The sequence below is a fragment of the Scomber scombrus genome, chromosome 3, assembly GCF_963691925.1.
Source record: "Scomber scombrus chromosome 3, fScoSco1.1, whole genome shotgun sequence".
NCBI lineage: Eukaryota > Metazoa > Chordata > Actinopteri > Scombriformes > Scombridae > Scomber > Scomber scombrus.
Window position 1 is genome coordinate 24064320 of NC_084972.1, and position 13673 is coordinate 24077992.

A 13673-nucleotide genomic window follows, 5' to 3' on the forward strand; every position below is an offset into this window, starting at 1 on the left:
ACTATATAGCCATCGTCACCCACCCTCCACCGTATCCTCCACGCCCAAAAATCAACCCTCCTTCTTACTCCATTTCACCAGAGATGGCCCCTAGGTTAGTTTTCATCTGAATATTATTTACATTATCCTTCAAGGGATATTGTGCACTGCTTAAGCATAATTTACAACACAGACTATATCACTATGTTGTTATTTTTGATTGACTGCTGTTCTTCAGAACATGAAAATTTTATAGCAAATTCAGAGGTACGATGGGTATACCAGAAAGACACAGACTAATACATAGAAATGATTTTATCCCCCCTCATTGCCACTAGTGTCTTATTTACTTTATGAAATTAGTCTTAATCTTGCCAACTCATTGAGATTTTAAGTGCCATAAAGCAAATAACAATAGAATAATATAAATAGTAACTGGTAAACAGGAGTGGAAAATATAGTGTAATAAACAGCTGCCATTCAACCCCAATTATGTCCCAGGCATTTTGCTCCACTAGAGGATTAAATGAATAACAAAGGCATATCCTCATAATAGTTGCATGGCAATGAGATGTTGTTGCCCTGTCGAGTACTCCATGATGAGGCAAGTCACAGCCAAATACGGACGCTCTCATGAATACTGTCATGGTTTTAGCAAGACCTTAAGTCACAATGTGTTTATTTCATCAACTCCAACTTAACTTTTACACTGACAAACCGCATCACACAAATAATAAACAGAAAATCAGTTGTCTTACTTTTGAATATTTGCATTTGAAAATGAGCCTGATGTTGTCTTATCTCTTTTAATATTGTTTTGACGGCGAGACCCTTATTGTAAATATCTGCAGGCTGCACTGAAGGCGTGAGGGAGTGAGATGACTAAATGTGTCTTTGCCAAGTAAGAGTCACAACTTGGCTCAGACTTCTGACAAAATGATTGAGGTTAAAACATGTTCAAAACTTGATTAGATGTGACACAAAGCTGAAAAGTATTGTCTGTCTCGTCTCCTCTGGTTGAAAGTTACACTTTTGACCCGGATGAGTTGTGCAGAGTCAGAAATGTGTTACCTCTGTTGGACCTGTAAGAACATCCAAAGTGATGTCAAGGTGTACTTTAGTAAACAGATACTCTACACCAATGCAGCCAGGTAAGATAACCAAGTGCTGTGGATGGCAGCAAAATAATTTCAGTTGGTATTAAATTACTGCTGTTTTTTGTTTTGAAAGAAAAAAAAAGCAATAACTACACACAAGGTATAATTGACTGTGCATGGATACGTGAAGATTATGATGTGGAAAGTTTTGTTGTATAACCAAACTAAACGAACTCAGCCCAAACAAATGTGCCCGAGAGGGAAAAGAAAGAGAGACAAACCTTTGTATCCTGGTAATTAAAATTATTATTGCTACAGTGCTTGCTGTCTCATCTGAGAGTAATTTGGGATTGAGCTTTTAGTTGGTGAGAGAAAAAACAACTCTTCAGATAATGAATATCAGGAGCTTCTCCCCATTAGACATGTGTCTATTTCTGCTATATGCATTACATTCAAATCTGAGAAAGTCAATATTTTTTATTGAATTCCCACAAGTCCATCAGCAGTAGAATCTCCTTAAGTGAGACACTGGCCATGCCAACAGATTCTGTAAGTAATGACTTCTCCTATTAAAAACACTGATGCAAGCCAGAGCTTTAACTCACTGCCATACTTCTTTTTTTTTAATATAAACACAATAAAGTAGCATTAGCATTTATATAGTTCTTCCAAGCCATCTAACATTGCTGCCTGCCAGTACCCAGAAACAGCTGAGCGTCAAACTGATTGTTACCTGGGGAAAATTAAGATAAGGGAATAATCCCATGGGGAAAAATGGCTTTGTTGGACCCACAGCAGGGCCAACCAGGTAGAAAGAATTAGCATACCCCTGCCTGTTGCCAGTAATGAAAATGCCTAGCCTCTGTATAGCCTTATGTTTTCAATACGATAACAAATGATATCACACTCATCCTCCAACTGGGATGCAGCATATCTTGATCTTCTAAGGATCACACCGGTGTGTATTTTGCATATTTGGATGAGGTAATGAAGCTATGATATGACTCACAATATGAATTAAAAGCTTATTCCAACCTCGTTAATATGCAGTGCTTTGTATCCACTGGGAGCTGCAATATATCAGGATTTAACTGATAACCACACAAGGTTGTTGACAGCACCAGAATTCTTGATGCTTTGGTGTTGCACATGAAAACACTGATCCATCCAGCCATCTAACCATTTCTGTGTGTCCTCATGCATCCCTTTTCACACCAGTTATTTCTTAGGATAATTTAGCTTTGAGCTAATTTGTCACATTGTCATTGTAGGTCAGAATAGCAAGGAAATAGCACGGTGTCGTTGTTTTCCCTAGTTACATAGACCAGGTAGCGTGCTGCATCATATACTAGCTACAGTATATGTTAGCAGGCAGACCAGCCTGCTCATATCTACTGTACCTACAGGCACAATGAAAAGAAGTGCTATAGGTGACAGCAACAGGATAGTGATCTGAGCTATCTGACTTAATGGCCGGGTGACTTAATGATAATCCACTGGCCTCTCCCTCCCTCTTTTCCCCCTTAGGAGCTCGGCAGGATGACAGGAAACAAACAGTGCTCTGACACTTCGCGCTAATTAGCATCATTAGCATACGGCCATTATGTGGCTGGACAGTAGCATGACAGGGCTCTGAGAAAGGATACAGCGGTGACCTTTGGTGGACAACACCAGCTGTCATTAATTACCCATAGCATTGGCCAGAGGGATGGAGACAAAGACTGACTCCTTGTCCTTGAGGAACGTCACCCTTTTTCTCTTTCTTTTTTTACATTAGTGTAATTATTTATGGAAGAAAAAAATGTGCTCACACGCTAAAAGGCAAGTACGCTGTTGTTTCTTAACCTAAAAATGAAGATCATTTAAGTTTTGTAGGCTTTAGGCTGAGCTTTAACTAAAAGGTGTGACTAAATGGGGCGATGAGCCTGCGTATCTGCTGCCAGAGGCTTGTGAATATGCTCACTGTTGACAAATAATACACTAAACTGAATGGGAAATAATGACTTAACCACTGTTACTCAACAAATGCTGATTTTAAGGCTTCATGTGGAAATGACTTTATTCTCCGCCTAAGTGCCAGTAATCATGAGTAATTCTTTGTTGTAGATTTCTTGAGCTTCTAACAGTCTTTGAAGATATAATGTTGACGTTATGACTTTGTGTTCCCTTTCATCTGTGAGCACAACTTCTGTGCCGATGAGAGGAAAAACAACTCCGAGCATCGGAGGAGTGAAAACATAATTTGAAACATCAAAAAATTTGTTTGGAAAATGATGTGCATAGAGATGAAATAGCTACCTGGTGCAGTTTTACCCAAATGCATTAACCTCCCTCTCCCAAGTATAATCACAGACAAGTATGCATGAATGCACAAACAGGTCTGCGTACAAACTCATACACAAACACACACACATTGCTGTTACTATACTTGCGAGTCCTCTTTGTAGACATAATGTATTCTTAAGCTTTCAACTTTTACCTTAAATATCACAACATGGAAATTCTTACTGCCTTACCTAAACTAAACTTTCACTTGACACCAAAATGAAGCCTTCAAATAGTCCTTTGCAGAAGTGAGCACTGTATCCTTACAATCAGGTCTGAGAACTCAACAAAAGTACCAGAGTTTAGACACAAACAATCCCCACATCCCCACAGCTGCCTGTCCATATGCAGTATACACTGAGACTGCATCAAGCTAAAGTTTCTCAGAAGTTTACATCCTCTTTTTTGACATGATGTTATGTCTCTTCTCAACAGGAACGTCCGTTATGAAGGTTACTGCATCTGATGCTGACGACCCTACATACGGTAGCAGTGCCAGAGTGGTGTACAGCGTCCTGGAAGGAGAAAAGTTTTTCACCGTAGACAAAAACACAGGTAAGAATTATAAAGACCGCATTTTCAACACCACCTGCACATGCTATTTCTTTTTCTTGGAAAATGTTCCTGTCCTCCTTATTTTTCTACATTGAGCAATCTGGAGCCCAGAGACCATAATTCCCAGATCATTCAAAATTAGCACATAAAAAACATAAAATCAATTGGCCAAAAATAAGCAACTTTATAAAGTTTCAACCAATAACTCATTGCTTCCAAATGCAAATATTCTGAATACCACATGGCAAAGATTGCTTGGCTCAACATAATATTTAGTGCCACCGCTGAAGACCTCCAAGAACAGTGCATAGTTAAAGCAGTGGTCATTACTGTAAAGCCTAAAATATTTAATTGGTAAATGTTGTGATGGTGCTCAAGGGGTGGAGATGGTGTTAGTCCGTTTGTCCGCCAGTCCATCGTGGGCCAGTGAAATATCTCCATACCTCTGGATTGCAGTGAATATTGGTGCAGACATGTGGTGCAGCAGATCTAAGGTCTTACACCACAGAGCTGAGTCTGACAAGCTAAGTGCTAAAATAGCCACTGTGCAGAGAATAAAGCCTTTTCATTCTGCAGGTGACAACGTGCCCTTTCCGTTGCCAGCTCCTTCAGACCTTTTTTTTTCTTTTTTTCTTTCCTTTTTTGTTCCACTTCTTCTAAAACTCTAAGAACAGAAAGTGTGTCCAAGTAATCATTTACCAATTACCATTATGTCAAAATCATGGGCTCCACCAGATCTGGATTTAGCCTTTGAAGAATCACCCTCAGCTATATATTTCAATATTCCCTATTTCCTTACTGGTTTAGGGTTTACTGGAACAATATGGCCTGACCCAGTCTTTCTGGAGTAGCTTAACACTGGTGTTTGCCCCCCCAGGGAGAAGTACAAAAGTTTTAATTATATCTTTTTTGGTCTCCACCACTTTGACTTGGCCAGCCTGGGTGCCTGGATGATAAATGGCTTTGCCTATGTGGGAATAACCAGGAGACTGGAGGGTTTATTCCAGCTTCTGTCTCACGACCCTCATTCCATACACCTCCTTTCCCCATTTTGTAGGCGGACAGGGCAGCCTAATAGGTGCGAGTCAGGAAGGTCAAAATGAAGAGGAGACAGAACAGCTGTGAAATCTGCCTCATTAATATCACTCTACCTCACCCTGATAACAAACTTAACAGCAAGTCACTGTGTTTTTTTTCTGTAACTTGGCCGTGCTGTAATTGTTTGTAGGTGTTTGTGAGTATCTGAGTCAAAGGGGTGAATCTACTCTAAGACTGAAGCATAGTACTATATGTAAATAAGGGTGGTTTCTTTTCATTTGAAAGAAGAATTAATTATAATTTTTACATATAAAACTCCTAAAATAATCCATTTGAAATGCAACAGCCATGCACTGTTTACTATGTAGTATATAAGTCTTACTGATTATTCTATTATTCTACTGCTGTTATATTTGTATTTAGCAAGAGACACCTACCACAAGACATTTGATTAATGGTAGAACCCCCCCCCCCAAAAAAAAAAACAAAAAACTTGATGTGTAAATCCATGCCCATGATTTTGCACACAGATTACATGCCCAATTCTGTTCTTCAGTGAATGGACCTGTCTTGCATGAACTGCGGTGACCACATCCACCCAGTAAATTCAATTGTATCTTGATTTAATGGCAGATTTAACAATAGTGAAATCAGTTAAATTGATTTAGCTTTGTGTTTTTGGAGTTTTACAGCTTTTATGTGCAATTTAGCATTTATTGTTCTTTCACCTGAAAACCAACATTGAGATGAGCAGTCAAGCAGCAATATGCTGTTAAAACTAGATGAAATTGAATTAACTGGGTGGATGTGGTCACCACAGTCCATGCAAGGCAGGTCCATTCACTCAAGAATGGATGTGGGCTTGTAATCCGTGTGTACTGCTTGTGAATGTAAGAGCACCATTTACAAATCTGTCTGCACAGATTTAAACATTGAGTTTCTAATCAACCATGTGACCCCAGGGGGGCTCCGTGAATGACTGGTCAATGAAAATAATAATAATAATGATGATCAAGAAAATTATCAACACAATAATTGATAATGGAAATGATCATCAGTTGCACAACTCCAGACAGACACTTGAACAGGTACAAAAGGCATACTGAGACTTTTAGGCTGACAGCATTACGTTATTTTAATTTGTATAGTAGCCCAAAGGACCAAAATGTCGGCAGGTGTTTTTCAAGGTATAAATCAGATTTACATTTTCATTGCCTAGTGAGATGAAAACAGAAATGCAATTTCTGTGAGTAGAAAAAAAAAAAAAAGATTTAACATCATCTTTCATTTTTAAATGAATAGTATGCATAACCATACTGAGGTATTATTTCACAGTTGGTGTACACGGCCATACTACCCAGGTAAATTGGTTAATGTTAAGGGTACGTGGTACGCATTTGAATGTGGACCACACAGACTCAACTGACTTCATTAATGGATACAGACTCATGTAGACTCATCTACATGTAGTCTCCTGTATGACGTTTGGGGCTGTAGTGTTGTATACTAGTTGCGGAATGGGGCTTTAATTTAGATGCATCCCCTCTAGCCTTAGGTGGATGAAAGAGGAGCATGTCATCTGCCTCCCTCTTTAACTCCAGTACTGCATGTACTGTATTTTGGCTACACATAGAAGGTGGCCCTGGGCTAAATGTGACTGGAATCAGTGAGTTGTGTACCCAACACAACGCAAACCTTTGGGAGTGAGACAGCACACCAAACCCAGGAAATGCATCAATAGATTCTGATGTGGAAAATCCCAAGGGGTAAAGTGGAATTATATTACCACTGCAGAATAAACCAGCCAGCTACTGATGCTGCTGATGCTGCTGCTGCTGCTGCTGCTGCTGGGCCAACAAGGATAATGTCTCTTTTATATGAAGAAAGACCAAGTACTAGTTTGAGAGAATAGAAAGAGAATATAGAAAGAGAAAACACAAACCACAAATAACTTTTATGTAAAATGCATGTAAACAAACAGAACAATATGTCATATAATTTCAAAATAAAAACATTAATTGAATGAATTTAAGTTTAGTCATGGTTACGTTACAAACATGAATAAATTGTGTGTGAACAATGACAAACTTATAAAGCTATCCATAATAATTATATAACAAAAGGTTTGACATGCTAATGTATTAATCCTGTTCAAATATTCTTTAGATGCCGGACACTTTCTGATAGATAATGCTGCTTTCCAACTTTACTGAAAATAGCACTGTACTTTTCTGATTAAGTGACTTTCTTACAGCCCAAAAACACAATTTGCTTTCAGGTATTCAGACTGTGTACAGTCCCAACAACCTTTACCAATATGATAAAGCAGCCCGTATGTAGCCTGAGATGCGAAACTTGGGGCAAATCAGTGTGTAGAACACACAGCATTACATTCAAAACTGCTGCATAATCTTATTGCTTTTAGTGTTTTGATTGTAGCGCAATTTTTACCAGCTTATATCCTTTCTCATCTGGGCTGTGGTATTTAGACAATAAAAGGACACACTTCAGAGAGATTTTAGTAAGAAAATAAACTTGAAACAATAAAAACCAGGTCCCATTCATCCCATTCCCAGTGGAAATTACACCCTTGAGTACAGAAATCACATTTGACATACGTCTGTGCAGCCTGTCTGCAATTAACCATAGTAAACCTGACTGACACAAAAGTTTACCAAAGGGACCAAATTGGTTTATCAGACCTTTGTGATATCCATTAATAGATAGATTATTAAACATCAGTTGAGAGGGGAACTAGATATTTGTATGTAAATTGGAAGACTGGCATGGCTGAACTCAGTCAAGGGAATATTTTTAACTGATCACTGACTTTGTTCAAATGTAACAGACTGTGTGCTCTGGAATATATGAAGGCATCGCATTTGTTACCTCTCTCTGCGTGCTTCCTAACTCTCTCAATCTACCATGCATCTCTTCTCTACGTCCCTCACTTGCTCTTTGGAAATCCACTTCTCAGATTGGAGTGCAGTCTCACTCACCATGGAAGAGTTGTAATGCTGTTCAGGGTGGCTGAGGCATGCCTTCATTCTGCCCCTATATATTATTCATTTTAATACAGCTGAGCCATAAAATGGTGTATGTGCAGAGGCGCAAATATGACACAATCTCCTCCATCCAGCCTGTCTGAGTAGGTGAAATGGAATGCGCTGCACTTGTGCCTCCATAATACAGTGCTTAGCAGAAGTTGATATTCAAACTGAGAGGGAAAATATAGCTGGTTATAAGTGCTAACCACTAATGCAACCTTTCCATTGGCCTCACTTACTACTGCTACTCTCTATCTCACTCTGTTTGTCTCTATCTCTCTCCTTTCAATCTCTCCTCCATCCTTCAATCATTAGGAATCATCATGACAGCAGTGGCAGATTTGGACCGTGAGACACAGGATCGTTATGAGTTGGTCGTCAAGGCAACAGACATGGCAGGACAAATGGGTGGTCTCTCCGGCTCCACGACAGTGACCATAGTGATCACAGACGTTAATGACAACCCACCGCGCTTCCCACAGAGTGAGTGTCTCCCGCACATTCTCTTACTTTTGACAAAGAAAGAGGTGGTGAGGTATAGGTAGAGAGTGGGGAAACAGGCACAGAGAACAGAGTTGGAAATGACAGAGACTGTGAAAGAAATAAGTGAAAATTAAGTGAAGGAGGAAAAATAAAGCGGAATGTGAAAGTCAAGACGTAGAAACAGTGGAAAAGATCATACGACACACAACCAGCAGGCTGCTGACACCAATAAGGAATGGAGGCATCAGCAACCATATTGAATGGCCTGTGTGTAGTCTGAGAAAATGACCTAACTTAAATATATGAGGCCAGTCAAACCTGCAGCCCATAACAAGGTACTCTATCAATTGTGGAAAATTGATGTGTTCCACTGCAGGATTGATCATTCTTCTTAAGCCAAGCTCAACAGATGACTGAATCAATACAGTTGATAGTACCCTCATTGTAATGTTATGGATTTGGATTTATGAATGTGAGAGGTTTTTTTGGGGGACGGGGGGGCAAATGGCTTTCATATAGCTTTCAAAGCACACATGTGCAACAGCTAAGTCATCCAGCTAAAAATGCAATCTACTTACACCCACCACACAAACACATTTAATTCACCTGAGAGATACTCTTCTGTAAAGCAAACAGCTGCAGAGTCTGGTTGATTTTATGATATTCAGTTTTACATTAAATGTGAGTGTACTTAAGGTTTGTCACCTTTTTCAAGTCAATTTGCACCTACTTCCCAATCAATGACACATTAGCATGATAGTGCTACTCCGAATACTAATGTGGTTTGTAAATAAAATAGTGTTTCCATTCTTGCATCAATTCCACCTTTTGCCCTCTTTTTGGAGTTAAATCTTGACATTATTACTTTTGTTACAGCTGAAGGAACAGCATCTGACAGTATGGTTGATTGTATTTGATATGTCTCCACGCACCTTTTCTTATTTCTGTATAAATCCTTTTTTCATCTCAGAAAATCATATTTACCCAGTCAGAGGGATAAACCCTGCAGGATTATAGTATCTCCACTGTATGGTATGGGGAACAGATAGAGTTCAGAATGCATCTTTATAAATAAGATGCAAAGGAAGATGACATACTGTATATGTTAAGCACTTTGATGTTTTCACATAATTTCCCCCTAGGGGATCAATAAAGTTGTATCCCCTTACTTTTATCTTTTATCTTGTTCATAATGAACTCTGGCAAATTATCCTCAGTCTCTTCTGTCATTTAGAGTCTTTAGATTAAGAATTGGCAAAATGTGAAAATGAAAGTGAAATATATCATATACTTGTTAATGTACCCCACTTTAGGTTTAACTTTATTATATCATCACAGTTAAAATACAATTACATATTGTTTTCTAACAGGTATACAGTATAATATGAATTCAATGTGGATTGCTATCCCAACAGCAATTGTTGTGTATGGGGGAAAAGATATGTCATTTTGTACACTCTGCTTTATGTGAGTCACTGCTTGAAGTCTTTTACTCATCATGTTCTTTCAGTATCCTTCCGTCCTTACTTCATTTTCCCATTACCCATCTCTTCCCATTTACCTTCTTTATCTTTGTTACTCTCATTCCCTTCCATGTCCCACTTTTGTGTTTGTGGTCTCTATCCATCTCTCCTACCAATATCCTCACTTCCCACCCTCCTTTTCCCACCTACAGCCATCCATCTATCTTTCCTCGTCCTTCCTGTACGGGTGTTCTTCCTCTTCTTCTCCACTTTACCTTTGCCTCTCATCCCTCTTCTTTACACCTACACTGTTTTTGGTCACTTCATCCCTCTGTTGCTTTGCTGAACTTAACACACTTTTTTTTATCTGTCTATAACTTGTCCATCTATGGCCACCTACTCCATACACCAGAGATGTACCAGTTTTCAGTGTCAGAGGGGGCGGCTGTCGGGACACCGGTTGGAAGTGTCATTGCCACAGATGAAGACATGGGGGAGAACACAGATATGAGCTACCTGATCAAAGAAGGAGGGGACCTCTTCAAGGTCACTACAGATGTAAATACACAAGAAGCTGTTGTCTCCATCAAAAAGGTAAGGTTAATTTAAAGGAATGCTACGCTACTATTCATGTTGTCTGTTAGGTCAATAATGATTTTTACTAGATAGGTGACAAGTTATACAAATACACTCAACTTTAACTTTAAAAACCTCAAATTAAATAGTCACTTTTCATTATAAACACAGTGTTTGGTGACTCAGAATCTCTGTCCTCCACAGCACAAAAACAAAAATCACAAACACAGTATTGCATGCAACTATTGGAATTCTCGATGCTAGACATCAACAAGTGACCTCTGTTGGTTAGCATTTGACAAGAACTATTTTGGGTTTTGTTGGCTAGGTAATATAATTTTCTCCTGCAGCTTAGTCTTTCTCCTCAATGGGCTAACCAGCTCTTATGCCCTGTGCAGACCCTCAGGCCCACTGAAAAGAAAGAAAAAAAGAGATGATTGGTCTTTGATGACGGATGATCATTAGTTGTTCACAAGGGTTTGACAGGTGCTGTCAGTGCTGTATCTCTTCAAATGTTGATCTGTTTTTAGTTGGGGGTTTTTTGGTACTGTACTCACAAAAAAGGGAGAAAGGAATAAAAAATGCAGAATTCTAGCAGTTGCATCTTTTCAATTAAATACAAACTGTTTATCCTAAGTGGCACATTGTTGTTTTAAAGCGGCCCTCATGGCTGAATGAACCATGGTACACTCAACCAGCAGCAGTGTTTTGGTTCAATGAACGGTCAATGCCATAATTATTCTAGCTACCAGTAATGATGACCAAGTGGCTAGCTGGTGATGTTGATGCAGGTCAATGCTCATACATCAGTTATGTTCCAATACATTTTCTGTTAAATTCTTATTTGTCTTTCAGCCGCTGGACTTTGAGAGCAAGCGCACACACAATGTGGTGGTAGAGGCTGTAAACAAGCATGTAGACCCTCGCTTCGTGGACCTGGGCTCTTTCCGTGACCAGACCATTGTCCGAGTCAGCGTGTCGGACATTGATGAGCCACCACTCTTTCAACCAGTAGAAGGCACTATAATGGAAGTACAGGAGGATGCCAAAGTAGGAGCACTGGTTGGCATTGTCACTGCCAGGGATCCAGATGTGAAGAACAAACCTGTCAGGTATGACAAGAACCAACTTCACTAAAAGTAGAAAATGTAGTGCATCATTAAAGAATGGCAGAATATTCATCAGATTTACTACATTCTCTCTAATTAAGGTTAGAAAAAAGGTTACGGCTGGATTTTACCTTAATGAGTAAACAGTGATGAAGTTGTCAAAGCTCCCAAACTGTGATTAGTTTGGAAATGCATAAAAAATGACTCCAAATGGACAACAATGGACTTTATAGATTACAATACTTGGTCCACATTGGACTGCAATGTGATGGTTAGAGCAGATTGGCTCTTTAAATGAGAGAGAGAGAAAGATGACCAAATGTACTGATGTTGTACTGTTTGCATGTGTGGTAATTATATTAAAATGTCTTTAAATTAAAAGTCTTTGGCTCTGTTAATAATACAAACGTGCAAAAAGTGTGCTGAAAATCAGTTCCTACAGAATAAGCAACAATTGCCTTCTAAACAAGTCAGTAGCTTAATAAAATATTGTCTGTAATAAGCATGTGCACCGAATTGATTAAATATAGCCCTATTGCTAAATACAAACAACAATATCATGAAAAGTAACATTCTCTATGACAAAAAATACATCATATCTGAAGCTTGGAAAGGGCACTACAGCACTGCAATATGTATAGCATGCACATACTTCATCCTGAACTTGTACTATGAAAAAAGCTACTTTAGAGTCCCATATTTCAGGAGCCATGAGTGGATACACTGGTACCAAATGGGCATAACAGCAAAATCTTTATTTTATTTATTTCTTTATTTTACAATATCTCTTGACGATGGAATGAAAGCCAAAGAAAGGCATGAATAGTATGACTTGTACAATGGATGACGCTGTATGTATGTCTATTTTTTCTCTCAGATCATGTTGTGTGATAAAACAATATAATCTGGTAATCTTCTGTACCAAGGTCTGTAGTTTATATGTCCTCAGAAGAGCAATTGCAGTGTGAGAGGGGAATATAGATAAGGGTTAAGACAGTCTCACTGACAGAGTATACACCGACACACGCAGAGCCTGTGCAAATTACCTCGATTAAAAATGCATGAGGCTCAGAGTTCCAGGTGTAATAAAGTACAACACAATGGCAGCACTGTCGTTCACCAGTGTCTTGGCAGCCCAGAGCTGAAAGTGTGTGTGTGATACGTGTGCTAGCATATATGAGTGTGTGTGTATTTTAGTGTGTGCATGTGTTTGAGTAAGTGAAGGGTGAGTAAGAGGAAAGGAGGGAGATGCAGTTGGCCAGAAGCCACCTACTGGGCAAAGTTAGTGATCTCATGGCCTCTGGCATGAGGCAACACACTCTATTTAAACTCTGCATAATCATGCACTGTGGGTGATGAGGTTTAAGTCATGTTTGCAGCAGTAAAAATGAGCTGCAAATGAAACTACTCTTCATATTACAACAAAAAAAACCTAACATACAAGGATTGAGCCAGGTAAATCAGCTGGCAGACAACTTAGATACACTTGTCAAAAGATGCTGTTGGATTCACAACAAGCATGAAAAAAAGATTATCGTCAATTTTTAAGCACATAAATACTACTTTGTGAACTGTGGATGTGTTCTGAAGGGTAAGAGACTCAATGTTTATGTGCAAAAGGGACTAAAAATATGGTGATAATATCCCCCCACTCCTGCTCCACAAAAATCATCCTGTAAAAAACTGACATGTACTTGGAACCAACGATTCTTTTGTTTAGTAGCGGTAGGAGTGTGGGGAGACAAAGATAGACAAAAACAATTTGTTTTGAGTCTGTCATCTGAATCCAGTTTTTAAGAAAAAAAAGACATACAATGAAAAATTGTGCAGCACAATTTGAAATTTAGCAAAGGGGAGAGGAATCCAATTTTATTTGGTTTGTATTGGAGACAGATGTCAGTGCCAAATACAAATGAAAGCCAGACAAATCAAATTAGTGTTGTAAATAGGATCCATGTCTATATTAAATGTAAAAGGGCTATTCACATGAATGCATATACT

At 38.9% G+C, this 13673-nt stretch overlaps 1 protein-coding gene across 1 annotated transcript in view; it reads left to right on the forward strand.

The window, feature by feature from the left end:
- Positions 1 to 13673, forward strand: part of LOC133977392 (cadherin-22) — an 89405-nt gene that overhangs the window by 36038 nt on the left and 39694 nt on the right. Inside the window, exons 3-6 of the mRNA XM_062415547.1 lie at positions 3837 to 3956; positions 8357 to 8524; positions 10400 to 10581; positions 11419 to 11675. Of these exons, the coding sequence (XP_062271531.1) occupies positions 3837 to 3956; positions 8357 to 8524; positions 10400 to 10581; positions 11419 to 11675 (727 nt within the window). The remainder of the gene's footprint in view (positions 1 to 3836; positions 3957 to 8356; positions 8525 to 10399; positions 10582 to 11418; positions 11676 to 13673) is intronic.